Source organism: Geotrypetes seraphini, chromosome 4 (assembly GCF_902459505.1).
Source record: "Geotrypetes seraphini chromosome 4, aGeoSer1.1, whole genome shotgun sequence".
Lineage (NCBI taxonomy): Eukaryota > Metazoa > Chordata > Amphibia > Gymnophiona > Dermophiidae > Geotrypetes > Geotrypetes seraphini.
In genome coordinates, this window is record NC_047087.1 from 128,863,874 (window position 1) to 128,878,739 (window position 14,866).

At 40.8% G+C, this 14,866-nt stretch overlaps 1 protein-coding gene and 1 pseudogene across 1 annotated transcript in view; one reads left to right on the top strand and one right to left on the bottom strand.

The window, feature by feature from the left end:
* Positions 1 to 4,890: 4,890 nt before the first annotated feature.
* Positions 4,891 to 8,178, top strand: LOC117359528 (annotated as a pseudogene).
* Positions 8,179 to 10,280: 2,102 nt separating this feature from the next.
* Positions 10,281 to 14,866, bottom strand: part of LOC117359710 (beta-1,3-galactosyltransferase 5-like) — a 55,830-nt gene continuing 51,244 nt past the window's right edge. Inside the window, exon 2 of the mRNA XM_033942925.1 lies at positions 10,281 to 11,252. Coding sequence (XP_033798816.1) covers positions 10,281 to 11,252 — 972 coding nt within the window. The remainder of the gene's footprint in view (positions 11,253 to 14,866) is intronic.

Below are 14,866 nucleotides of genomic sequence, written 5' to 3' on the forward strand. Positions count from 1 at the left end.
TGCAGAATGCTCTGCACCGCTCCAACGTGCATGGGAATTCTATTACCTTCGGAGCAGCGCAGAGCATTTAGTGCATCGGCCAGCACTAAAAAACTCTTGTGCGTTGTTGTAAAAGGGGGTAAATTAGGCATGCAACTGGCATTATTCTGTAAACTGCATGCCCAGATTTGCACACTACTTGGAAATTTGGGATCCCAAATGTATAGAATCTGGTGTGTGTGTGTGTTAGCCTCTCTCACTAATGATGTCGAAAACACAGATTAGGAACATAATGGACCATACACATACATTAACAACATATCACAAAGACACATCAAGTTTCAAGTTTATTAAAAATTTGGTATACACACAATGTCAAGTACTTCAAAGCGTATAACAATTTAAAAATAGGAGACAAAAAAATAAAAACAATTTTATACAAATGTTCTACAGTACTATGTTTCAGTGTATCCCATAAAAATATATTAGAATTAGTTTACCTGAACACTATTGAGCATCTAGGAATAAGAGAGTAGATTTGTACACATTATCTATCCAAGTATTACATTGAAAAATAATCTATAATTCAAGTGCATTTCTTTTTTTTTAAATTCTTTATTGATTTTTAATCAAAAACAGTGTCATACAAATGAAAGAACAAAAGATATTCCACATATTCCACTATTATCTATACAATTATCTTCAGTTTTCCTGTACACAGTCCTAACAAGATAATAAATGCATCATCTCACCATAACATAACATAAAACTCACTTGTATACTGCAAATACCATTAAGTTCTATGCAGTTCACAAGGCCTAGTAATACAAATGAATAGACATCCGATTTCTAACTTCCAAAGTGTTCCCTGAAAAGATATGTTTTTAAGACACGTCAAAATTGTTGATATGAAGTTGGGAGTGTAAATATATAAGTTAAATCCCTAGTCCATGAGGCTGCCTGAAAAGATTGTTCCTGAAATTTCTTATATTTATATCCTTTCACAGAAGGGAAAGAAAACAATGAATGAATTTTCCTAGGATGTTTAGAATGTGTGATAATAAAAGATTGTATAAGATACTCAGGAATTGAGCCTGTTAGTGCCTTAAAACAAATATAGCCCAGCTTAAATTTAACCTATGCCTCAACTTGAAACCAATGGCAGTTGATGATAAAAATCAGTAACATGGTCATTCCACTCCACAAGAAAGGCTCCAAGATGGAGACAGCAAACTACAGACTCACATCAATAGTGTGCAAACTAATGGAAACTCTAATCAAACGCCAATTGGATACGATCCTGAACGAGGAGAATCTACGGGATCCCCGTGAACATGGATTTACTAAGGGGAGATCCTGGCAATCCAACCTGATCAGCTTCTTTGACTGGGTGACGAGGAAGCTGGATGTTGGAGAGTACCTGGACTTCAGTAAAGCATTCGATAGCGTACCACACCGCAGGTTGCTGAGCAAGATGAGTTCTATAGGATTGGGCGACACATTGACGAAATGGGTTGGGAACTGGCTTGGAAGTAGGCTTCAGAGGGTAGTGGTGAATGGTACCCCCTCCGAAATGACAGAGGAAATCAGTGGAGTACCGCAGGATTATAGATTTACTCCTATATGTAAAATTAAAATATTCCACTTAGGGTAAACTAAGCCTACTGGACAGCATGCATAAAAGTATGCATGTTATTGGCAATTTGCATTCTTACATACATGTAACATATTCATGTGTTTTTAGAAAAGCTTTTTACCATGGATAAAACAGGATCAGTGATACAAAGAAAATGTCCTCCTTTACCAGAGTCCTTAAAAACATTTGTGTGGGCTTGCAAAAATTTGTAGCCTCGACATGCAAATGAAGGCATGCCATATGCGAATAAAGGGCTTTGCAAGTTCATGCTAAATGGCATGGCTGTGCAAGCTGTTCACACTACATAGTGAGCCCTCACTAAAACAGCTCCTAGTTAATTCTAGATAGGACCTGATGTTAATTATCTACTGTGTAGAGAATAGGTTAAAATACGCCATGTTGGGGAGGTTGTGAGCTAAATTTAATTAAAATGCCATAAAGGACAGACAGAATCGGCCCCCATCAAAATAATTCTTCCCGTAACACCCAGTACAAGTAATCGGGCTTCCATGGCACTCAAATTCAAAAGTCCAACCCCCATTAAAAAATCATAGGTCTTGTCCTATGTTATAACCACCCTGAGCTCCCCATTCCCCTTGGCACCCCACCATAGGGTGCCATTACTCTTGCAAAGGATGTGAGGTTTTCACAGGCAGAAGTCAGAAAAGCATCCTTCTTCGTGTACTGCTTTTGGCTGGATAGCACTAGTAAGGGCACTTCTCCAATTTAATAAATAAGGTGGAGGGAATGTACCTTATATACTTGAATATAAGTTGATCTGAATATAAGTCGAAGTCCCCATTTCCCCCCAAAGGAAAAATAAAAATAAAAATGTTGACTCGAATATAAATCGGGTAGTGTCCTGTCCTATCAGGCTCTGCACCCAGCCCCCCTCCCTCCCCTATCAGATTCTGCACCAAGCCCCCCTCTCTCTCTCTCAGGCTCTGCACCCTGTTCCCCCTCCTTGCCTTGTCCTCGTACCTCCTCTGCTGATCCCTGGTGGTCCAGAGGTGAGGCAGAAGCGAGCTTTCTGCGCTCCTGCCCCGCTGCTAACCCGGTTGATGGTGGCTGCTGCTAGATCAGGTTTCTTCAGCTGCTGAGCGGCACCAAGCAGGAATGCAATTTGGCGCTCCTGTTTAGCGCTGAGCAGATTCTTGACTGGCTCATGCAAATGTGTTATTATACAAGCTCCTTAAAAGTAAACAGCTATAGGTCTGCATAATTTCTTTGCATTTTCCTATATTGTGATAATTACAAATCATGCTAAAAATTTTCCTTGCATCTCCAAGTTCATAAAAAAACCCACTTATTCTTCCAGTTAAAACATGACTTAATAAATTTAATGGGGAACATCTTTGGTATATTTTCCTCCAAAAAGGCTACTGCATCTTTCCCTTCAATCCCCTCAGCCAAACCTAATATTCTTAAATTATTTCTCCTATTCTCCATATCCACCAACCTTTTTTTCTAAGTTTTTGGATAGCCTTATGATCATTATTACATTGTACCTGTTTCATTTCAAGTTTTTAAATTTGTGTGTCCAACTGTCCCACTTTCCTGCTTACCACTTCCATCTTCTGTGATAAGTTTGCCAATTCTTCTTTCATTTCAGCCAGCTGATCAGTATTTGCTGTAACCATTGCTTTAATACTTCTTATATCCTCTATCAGTTCAATCATATCCAGGGCATCCAAAGGTAGCATAGCCTTAGAAGGTGTAGATGGATCTGCCTTCTGCCATTTAGCTTTTCCTCCAGACACTTCAACCTTGTTTTGTTTGACAGATGTCATTGTTTAATAGATTTAGGTAGAACAGCTTCTCAGGGAACAATTCAAAACGCTTTAAAAATGTTCAAATGATGCCACTTGAGATTGAAAGGGCACACAGAGTGCCAGGCAAAAGGTCTAATGGGCAGTCAGGTCCTAGACCATTGATTTTCCGTATGTTGCACTTCTAACATGTTTTGGAAATTTTAAAAATTGCAAAGGAAAATAGAAATTTAATTTATAAAGATTCAGAGATCCTTTTTGTTCAGGACTTTGCAAGGAAAACTGCAAACAGACGCAGACTATTTTTAGCAATGAGAACAAAATTACAGGAGCTGGGAGCAAGATATGGCCTTTATTACCCTGGGTTCATGCGAGTTACATACAAAGGTAAAAGTTTTCAATTTGAGGAGCCGGAAAAGCTGAAGGAATTTTTAGGACAGCAAGAAACAACAATGAATTGAACTAGCTGTCCTATGAGTTGTGGAATAGAATAAGAGGATATGTCTCATATACAGAATCAGATTTTATGTTTTAATTAGATGAATATATATAAACATGGTCGAATTGGATTTAGTAGACATGAATTTTATTTGAATTAAATAATAATAATAACAGTTACTTTAAACTTCTAACTGCAACGGACAGAATTCCCCAAGGACATCATAATTATCTCAGAAAGCCTTGTGATTGGACAAAAATCGATCTCTGACTTATTCTCAGCAAATGGCAGTTTAGAAGTATGCTTCCTTCTTTCCATTGGAGCATCCTCCAATTAGAATAGACGTTCAGAAGCTGGATATGTAAGGAGAAGAGACAGGAAAAGTTTCAGCCACTGCTAATCGAGTTCAGACAATGTAGATCAAAGGAGAGATACCCCAAACAAAATCATCAGGTTTACCCCTGCCGATAACCTCACTCAGCACTGCTGGCCCAGTGCAGAGAAATACCAAAACTGGGTAATTGAGCACCAAGCTGAGTTTTTATAGAAAGTGCCATGACGTCGACCAGGAAAGACCGCCTACCTAAAATACGCTGAGTGTAGGAAACAAAACAAAAATGAATTTGGGAGGAAAATCCTTACTGAGACCAACTGCAGCGCTATTGCCAAAGGCTGCTGCGATACCTCCAGCGCAAGCATTTGTAAGAACCAGAGGAGTGCAGCAGCCACTGAATAAAATCAGGTTCAGGGAGACACTACATTAACGCCACAGTGGACATGCCAGCGTAGAAGAACCAGCATAACCAGTAGAAACTATTCCAGCGGAGAGGATGAGCCACTTGGCAAATGAAGTCCATGTTGAGAACCTGCTATTAGATTTGTCTTAAACTTTAAAGGGACCTGCATCTTAGTTTCAGCAGCAGCCTTAAAAGTTTGATTTGTGACATCAGAGCAAGCTAACCTCGCTCTTTGTGCCTGCCCCTTGGAACCTGAGAGCTGTCATATGATTGGCTGCGTTGCTCCGTCTCTTCCTTTTCTACGTCCGGAGTGAGGAGGTTGCAGTCAAGATGAACGACACTGTGACCATCAGAACTCGCAAATTCATGATTTCTGCAGTGCAAGCAGATGGGCATTGATGTTCTTCATCCTGGAAAGGCCACCGTCCCCAAGACTGAAATCCGGAACAAGTTGGCAAAGATGTACAAGACAACTCCAGATGTCATTTTTGTGTTTGGCTTTAGAACTAACCCAGAAGAGGAGGTTAGAAAGATTGAAGCCAAAGAGAAGAATCTAAAGACCGAAGCACAGGGAAAGGAAATGAAGGCAACAAAATTCCAGGAGCTAAATTGCATATATACTAATGGAAGGAGCCTAAGAAACAAAATGAGGGAATTAGAAGCCATGGCCATTGCAGAGGACATAGACATCATTGGAATCTATGAAACATGGTGGAATAAGGAAAGCAAATGGGATACAGCACTGCCGGGGTACAAGCTCTATCACCAGGACAGAAAGGCGGTGGAATAGCAATATACATAAAAGAAATCATACAATCGACAAGAATGAATACAGCAGAGACGGCCAACAAGCTAGAATCGCTATGGGTTAAAATACCAGGAAGGAAAGGGCCTGAAATAAAGATAGGTCTATATTATCGTCCACCCGGACAAACCTGAGATATTGATGAAGAAATGGAAGCTGAGATGAAGCGAGAATGGAAAAGCGGTAACACGGTTATTAAGGGAGACTTCAACTACCCTGGGATAGACTGGAGTCTTGGAAACTCAAGATGCGCTAGGGAGACAGAATTCCTGGAGGCTGTACAAGATTGCTTCATGGAGCAGCTTGTTAGAGAACCGACGAGAGGAAATGCCACTCTGGATCTAATCCTAAATGGACTAAAGGGACCTGTAAAGGAAGTGGAAGTAGTGGAACCGTTGGGAAACAGCGATCATAATATGATCAAGTTCAAGGTGGAAGTAGGAATGCTGAAAGGAAAGAGAACCATAGCGACAACTTTTAATTTCAGGAAGGGAAACTACGAAGCAATGAGGGAAATGGTAAAGAAGAGACTTAGGAACACTTCCAAAAAATGGCAGACGGTAGAACATGCCTGGTCCTTTTTCAAGGACACGGTGAGCGAGGCGCAAAATCTGTATATACCCAGATTCAGAAAAGGGTGCAATAAGAGTCAAACAAAAGACCCAGTGTGGATAACTAAAATAATGAAGGAAGCGATAGGCAATAAGAAAAATTCATTCAAAAAATGGAAAATGGACAAATCTGAGGGAAACTGGAAAAAGCACAGGAAGTATCAAAAAGAATGTCACCGTGTGGTTCGAAAAGCCAAAAGAGAGTATGAAGAGAGACTAGCCAAGGAAGCACAAAATTTCAAACTGTTCTTTAGATATGTTAAAGGGAAACAACCGGCTAGGGAGGAGGTGGGACCGCTGGATGACGGAGACAGAAAGGGAGCGGTGAAGGAAGAGAAAGAGGTCACAGAAAGACTTAACATGTTCTTTTAATCTGTATTTACAAACGAAGACACAACCAACATACCGGAACCTGAGCAAATCTTCAATGGAAATCAAACACAAAAGTTAACATCCATGGAAGTGAGCCTTGATGATGTGCGCAGGCACATAGAAAAACTAAAAACTGACAAATCACCGGGTCCGGATGGAATCCATCCAAGGGTTCTGAAGGAACTAAAGGAGGAAATAGCGGAACTACTACAGCAAATTTGCAACCTATCTCTGAAAACAGGTGTGATCCCGGAGGATTGGAAGATAGCCAACGTTACGCCCATCTTTAAAAAGGGATCAAGAGGTGACCCGGGAAACTACAGACCGGATAGTCTGACCTCAGTTCCGGGGAAAATGGCAGAAGCACGGATAAAAGAAAACATCGATGAACATTTTGAAAAAAACGAACTTCTGAAAACCAGCCAACATGGCTTCTGCAGGGGAAGATCGTGCCTGACTAACATATTGCACTTCTTTGAGGGAATTAACAAACAGATGGACAGAGGAGACCCCATAGACATTATATACCTAGATTTCCAGAAAGCCTTTGACAAAGTGCCTCATGAACGTCTACTCCAGAAACTGAAGAACCATGGGGTGGATGGAGACGTGCATAGATGGATCGGAAACTGGTTAGAGGGTAGGAAACAGAGGGTAGGGGTGAAGGGCCACTACTCAGACTGGAGGAAGGTCACAAGTGGTGTTGCACAGGGCTCGGTGCTCGGGCCGCTGCTTTTTAATATATTCATAAATGATCTAGAAACAGGAACGAAGTGTGAGATAATAAAATTTGCAGACACCAAACTATTTAGTGGAGCTCGGACAAAGGAGGACTGCGAAGAATTGCAAAAGACTTGGACAAACTAGGGGAATGGGCAGAGAGATGGCAGATGAAGTTCAATGTTGAGAAGTGTAAAGTATTGCATGTGGGAAGCAGAAACCTGAGGTACAATTATACGATGGGAGGGATGTTATTGAATGAGAGTACCCAAGAAAGGGACTTGGGGGTAATGGTGGACATGACAATGAAGCCGACGGCACAGTGCGCAGCGGCCGCTAAGAGAGCGAATAGAATGCTAGGTATAATCAAGAAGGGTATTACAACCAGAACGAAAGAAGTTATCCTACCGCTGTACCGGGCAATGGTACGTCCGCATCTAGAGTACTGTGTCCAATATTGGTCACCGTACCTTAAGAAGGATATGGCGTTACTCGAGAGAGTTCAGAGGAGAGCGACATGTCTGATTAAGGGGTTGGAAAACCTTTCATACGCTGAGAGATTGGAGAAACTGGGTCTCTTTTCCCTGGAGAAGAGGAGACTTAGAGGGGATATGATAGAGACTTACAAGATTATGAAGGGCATGATTTCTGATTCTTTGGACTTTGCAAAGAAAAAGGAATCAAAACATAGAATGGCCAGGCATGGTCTATAGAAAAAAAAAAAAAAAAAAAAAGACTTCCAGGAAACAACGTAAACAAAGTAAGAACAGGATGAAGAAAGTCAGAGGGACAGCAAAGGCCAATGTTGGTGCTAGCAAGAAGAAGGATTAAATTATCCTGGAACGATATAAGCTATCAAGGTTCTTTTCTATCTTCTGGAGCCCTTCTTTTCAGTATTCCCTCACTGTCTATGCACATACTGACGAAAGTCAGCTTTGGGCATAAATTTTAATGAAGAATGCGGCGCTCTCGACATCACAGTAAAAGAAGCTCATGCACACGAATGCAGTTCTAAAAATAGTCCCTCTGTAAAATGATTGTGCAAAAACTAATACAGAATTCTTATCCACTCCTAATCAAAATCTGCTCAGAGTCATGGAGGCAGTTACCACCGCCTCAACACCCAATCATTGCAGGGTTCAATATAGATCAAGACTGTTGCTGGTTATTATTACTTAAGCTGTTCCATTATACTTTTAGAGCTTAAGAATATATTTTGAATTTAAGAGATGTCACAATATTCAAATAATTTTTAAAATCTTATCTGTTTAAAGATGCTTTTAATATTTAGATTTTTTAGTGAGATTTTAAATCGTGCTATGGTTTAACTACCCCTCACCCTCTTGTTTTTCCCATTTTTCTACCATAAATTGAAAATTGTAACTTTTACTCTTTCCCTCCTGACTCATGTTTGTATTCTATGAAAGTATACTGTTAAAATGTTTGTTTCTTTATATTATTCTCTATTTTGATTTTGTACATCGCTTAGTAATTCTAATAAGCGATTCATCAAACACATTAATAAACTTGAAACTTGAAACTTGAAACTTTTAGAAATGTCTCAGGTTCCGACGTGCCACATTTCAACTACTGCTTCAGGGAACCGATAGTTAAGTTTGAATGTTTTTAAACAGGGTGTTCTCTCAAAGTCTGTACAAACAATACTTTTTCACTCGCAGTTGAATTCAAGATAAAGACTTTGAGAGAACACCCTGTTTAAAAACATTCAAACTTAACTGAAGCAGTAGTCGAAATGTGGCACGTCGGAACCTGAGACTCTTAAGGATACTGGGAAAGGGAGCTTTCTTCGGGTATATTATAATGTTTTATGCATATTCAGAAATTGCTGTGAACAAATATATAATTCGGTAAAACTTTTCTTTAAGCCTAGTATCTATGTTCAAATAAGTCCAGCCCTTGTACAATGATGTGCTGGCTGACCATTAGTAGATTGAAGTGATGTAATATTGATCATTGTGAAAGTACATAAGCAAGCACCAGCTTTTGTTCATGGGGAGATTTTTCTCCTGGGCCAGAGACTTAGGAGAGACGGGGCCCCCCCTCAAACACAGAATGTCTTCCAGAATTGGCAAATGCATATAATTAATTGGCAATATAATCTTAATTTTAATTTGAACTTTAAGTTAATTGAATATAAATTAAATAAATATTATTTGATTAAATTACATGTCTGTGTATGAGTTACTAGCATGAAATACCCTGTATATTGAGGTGTGAGGCACACCCTGCGTCTTTAATGCTAACCAATTAGCAAAAGTTTTAGTACAGATTTAGCATATGAACTCTTATTGCCAGATAATGGGTAGCAGTAAGGGCTCCTGTGCTATTGGGTTGGCACTAATGGGAAAATTAACGCATGGCCATTAATAAGAAAAATAATATAATCAGCCAATTTACCCCAGCAACAGGGGAATGACCTGCGTAAGGGCGCACTAGGGCACTTTTAACCACTCTTTGGGCTCTTTTTACAAAGGCGCGCTAGCGGTTTAATGCGCATAATACCGCATGCTAAAACGCTGGCTGCGCTAGCCGCTACTGCCTCCTCATGAGCAGACGGTAGTTTTTGGCCAGCGCAGGGGTTAAAGCGTGATGAAAAGTCGCGCGCGTTAAACTCGCTAGCATGGCTTGATAAAAGGAGCACTTTGTTATAAAGACCCTTTTGCTTTTTAGGTGTGCTTTAATTGCTGACATTCAAGGTCTTCAAATGCAACTATAAATTGTTAAAAACATGGCTGTTGATATTGTTTTTGCAACATGAATTATTGTGGGTCAATTACAATATAATTACATCCCAATGACTGTTCGTAAACACACACAGGTATTGTTCACCTATCCTTTGTTCGCACTTCAATGGATGACATTATTAGAGAGACAATGCAAAAATCTATTCCATTGTCTAATACAAGGGTTCTTCCACAAGTTTCCGTGTTTTCATATTTTCACAGGAAATAGTCGGGGCGGGAGAAGTGGTAAGAGGGTGTGATGTAGAATGCCATTTGACTAGTCAGTCACGCAAACCGGGTGATTACAAAAGTGAGGCTATTGTCTTTTGAGATATTTAATAAATAGTGTTTAGAAAAATAAAAATGCGGAAACTTTTTGAGGATCCCTTGTATAATACATGGGTGTTAGTTATACAACTCTATACAGTAATTTTAGAGACTCTATTTTGGCTCAGTAGAACTGGCAGATCATTCATTGTATTCATCTCCTAAACATTCTTTATCTGTTGAACTCAGTAAGGCATTCCAGTATATTAACAATTCATAGGGCGTGACATGATGACATGTCACAATCTTTTTAAAGCGACAGATAGAGAATTTCACTTTTACAGGGAAAAAAGCCTGTTTGGTGTGAAGCTCCTCTAATTGTATTTGCAGAAATTTCAGGCATATCCCTATATATACGTCCTCCAGCTTGAAAAAAGAGATAGAGGGTGAAATGTTATGGATCTGAGTGGCAACATCAATAGAAAAAACATAACCTGTGCCAGAGCAGAAAGGAGGATACCTCTCTCCTGGATACTCAGTCTTGCTTGCATACCACTTGTTAAACCTGTCTCGTATGGGAGAATCCTCAGGTTTGATGAAGCCAGTGAAAAAATTAGTGGTTCTGTTCTTCCTTACAAGCAATTCTGTGAGGTAGAATGTATTGATAAACATATCACTATCTGTCTTCATCACAAAGGTGGACTGTGGGCAGAAATGGTGAACCCAGTCTATTGCCATCAAAATCTTCAAAGTCAGGTTGGAGTAGGTGTCTGTGAAATTTCTCTGGATTATATCCTTATACTTCAAGCTTTCACTAATAATGCTGGATTCTGCGTTCTTGTCCTGTTTCACTTGGGTCCCCAGGAGAAAAAAGGACACCACCCGCTTGTCACCTATTATTCTCTCTTTCCCCCAAGTCTGGCGGATTGCTGTCCTTGCTTCCAGCTGCCAATATTCTGTAGTGACGAGAATAACCAAGAATGGGGGAATCGCCTGGCAATCAACGTCCGGTAAGAGCAAGAAGTTGTTACTCCTATTGTAGAAGGATGGTACTTTTGACTTGTAGCAGAATATGCATAAGTCAATAAAATTCAGTTCAATAAGTAAGCAGAGACAAGCAAGGAGCAGTACCACCGTGAAGATGCCTGTAATTCTAATATTAAGCTGAGCCTTCTGAAACAGACAAAAAGACACATTACAGAAGAAAATAACTTATATCTGCTAATAAACAGCTATTAGAGAAGTTCACTATCCTCAAAGCAAGACTTTTGGGAACCATGGTATAGGAATCACCCTTTGGATGCCTATACACACTAGCATTGTGCTTTGGGCACCCAAATGGGGGTGCCTAAAAGTTCTCCCCCATACTAACTGTGTTCTGAGCCAGCAGACACACAATTCTGTGAGCAGGGCAGTCTTTGAAGTATAAGATCTTAGCTGCCCAGGGGCAGCTATAGACTCTCTTGCAGCAGCGGTCCTCAGAGCAGAATGGTGATCAAAGATCCCTAGGCAGTGCCTGTGAAGGAGAACGCTGCCTCTTCCATCTTCTTATAGGCAAAGTCTGGGGAAGCTATGAGCTCCTTCATGCTCCAAGGACTGTCCTTGCCTACAGCACTGTGCCTCTGCTAGACCTTATGGCCAGATCACAATCAGTGTAGGAGAGGGGAAGGAAAGGAATTTTAGATGCTGCCTGTTTGGGTCCCCAAAAGTCTAGTGTCAATACAGAAGTACTCAAAAGTCATGAGTGCTAAAATGGTAGTGCCCAAACAGCAGCTCCAAGAAGTCACGCTCCCTAACAGTATTGAAAGGAATTGGGTCAACATGAGACTAAGTCTGAGTTGTAGCTTCCAAATCATATTCTTATTTACTAAGCTTACCAAATAAGCTCAAACTTTCTAGATACTCACTTCACATGCACAGTGGTGTATAAAGTTCAGCCAATGCAAGAGAGTACCATCTATTGCTATCAGATCAGCTTAGATCAGGGGCACTAGAATGCCTTGTTGTTTAGGGGGACCAAGCTCTACCCCAATCCTGCCCATGCTTCATCTCCAACTAAATGTTTTTACTCCAAGGCAAAGACTAAAATATTGTCACATCACACTTTTTTACATGTCACATCACATTTTACATGGTGTTTTACATCACGATGCTACATCACGATGCTACATCACATGTTGCTATATATTTATGTAAATATATTTATGTAAATATGGAAAAAAGTTTGTATTTTGATGAGATTTATTTAGGGTCAATCTTTAAAAGTCTCTTCTGTCCTGCTACTTTTGATATTCCCACAGATTTTTTTCCATATTTAAAAAAATTTTTAAATCGCGAAGTTGACCCAATCAAGGCCTTAGGCACCTCCCACCGAATTCCAAGAAGAATTGGGAGGGGGAAGGCCCATCATTCGCAGCACATGGCCCTTTATGCAGGAAAGAATGGGCTTCCCTCCTGCTGCTTTTGCAGCGCAAGATACTGGAGTGTCGGGTGATGTATGTGTGTGTGTGTGGGGGGGTGTTGCTAGTGGTGTTGGGGGTGTCGGGTGATGTGAGGGAGGGGTTGTTACTAGTGCTTTCGGGGGTGTCGGGTGATGTGAGGGAGGGGTTGTTACTAGTGCTTTTGGGGGTGTCAGGTGATGTGTATGTGGGGTGTTATCAATGCTGCTGGGGTATTGGCTGATGTGTGTGTGTATATGTGTGTGTGTGTGTGTGTGTGGGGTGGGGTGTTGCCAGTGTTGTTAGGAGTGCCAAGGGATGTTAGGGGGAGGGGGCTGGGGGATTGATGCCTGTCCACTGCAACAGCCCTTACATGCAGGGCAGGATTAATTCTTCGAGGGCCCCTGGCCCTGCCCCACCCACACCACACTATGCCCCGCCTCCATTTATCTGTTTTCTTATTTATCTGTTTTTTTATTTAAAAAATTTAAATTGAATCAGGTTGGGCAGACTGGATGGACCATTCGGGTCTTTATCTGCCGTCATCTACTATGTTACTATGTTACTTGTTTATTTCCACTTGTATTTTTTTAATTCAAAACAAACAAAGATTAGCATACCAGTGCAGTTTTTCTTCTATGCAACCCCCAAACATCTCTGAACAAATCTCTCTTCCTTCCCTTCCCAGCTATTTATCCAGGACTTTAACTCTGAACCCTTTCCATGCATTTATAAAAGTGTTCAAATATATTGTAAAGCAGTAATACTATCTGAAATATAAGTCTATATTAATAACCAAGTTTACAATGCCTCTCAACTGCCTCACTCTACATCAACCAACTGTAACCCATATGTATGTATAAACAACCAAATCTGTAACTCCTCTAGTATGTTCCACTCCATGTATGTTAACTTGCAACAAAATAACAAGGCAAGCAGTCCACCAAAGAATCCAACATGAAACAAAAGAAGATTGGCAGAAAATAAGAAGATTCAAATCAGGTTTATTCAAGGTGCTCCCAAGAACCATGCCCGAAGCATTTCGCCAAACAAGGCTAGTCAACACTAACAAAAAACCATGTCTTTCATACAAACAGAACACAAAAAACACCTTCACCTAGTATGGAATATGTAATCACAAACTAACCTTTCCCCCTTTTACAAAACTGCAGTATGGTTTTTAGCCATGGTGGTAACAGCTCAGATGCTCATACAATTCTGAGCATCAGAGCTGTTACCACCACACCTGGCGCTAAAAAATGTTCTACAGTTTTGTAAAAAGGGGGATAAAATAGAAATACGTAGACAAAGGTTAAATTAAACCACCCAGAAGCTGGCTAATACCACAGAAACAGCGATGCATGTCCCCTAAAGCAAAAAAAAAAAAAATATAAATTTTTTTTCTACCTTTGTCTTCTCTGGTTTCTGCTCTCATCTTCTTGTCACTCTCTTCCTTTCATCTTCTGTCCTTCCATGCCACTTCCAGAAACTGTAAGCTCCTTCCATCTTTCCCTTCACCCCATTGGTCTGGCATCCATCTTCTTCCATTCCCTCCTCCAATGATCTGGCATCTCTCTCCTCTCCTCTTCTTCCCTTCCCTCTCCCACACCCCCATGGTCTAGCATTTCACTCTCTCCTCTTCCTTACCCCCACTTCCATAAGCATCATAAGAACATAAGAATTGCCACTGCTGGGTCAGACCAACGGTACATCAGGCCCAGCAGTTTGTCACGCGGCGGCCCTCTCAAAGACCAGCACCCTAAAGACCTAGCCCTACCAGCGCACATTCTTGTTCAGCAGGAACTTGTCTAAATTTGTCTTGAATCCTTGGAGGGTGTTTTCCCCTATGACAGACTCGGGAAGAGCGTTCCAGTTTTCTACCACTCTCTGGATGAAGAACTTCCTTACGTTTGTATGGAATCTATCCCCTTTCAACTTTAGAGAGTACCCTCTTGTTCTCCCTACCTTGGAGAGGGTGAACAACCTGTCCTTATCTACTAAGTCTATCTCCTTCAGTACCTTGAATGTTTTGATCATGTCCCCTCTCAATCTCCTCTGTTCAAGGGAGAAGAGGCCTATTTTCTCTAATCTTTTGCACTACGGCAAATCCTCCAACCCTTTAACCATCTTAGTCGCTCTTCTCTGGACCCTTTCAAGTAGTACCGTGTCCTTCTTCATGTACGGCGACAAGTACTGTACGCAGTACTCCAGGTGAGGGCGCACCATGGCCCGGTACAGTGGCATGATAACCTTCTACGATCTCTTTGTGATCCCCTTTTTTATCATTCCTAGTATTCTGTTCACCCTTGTTGCCGCTGCCGCACATTGCATGGACGACTTCATCAACTT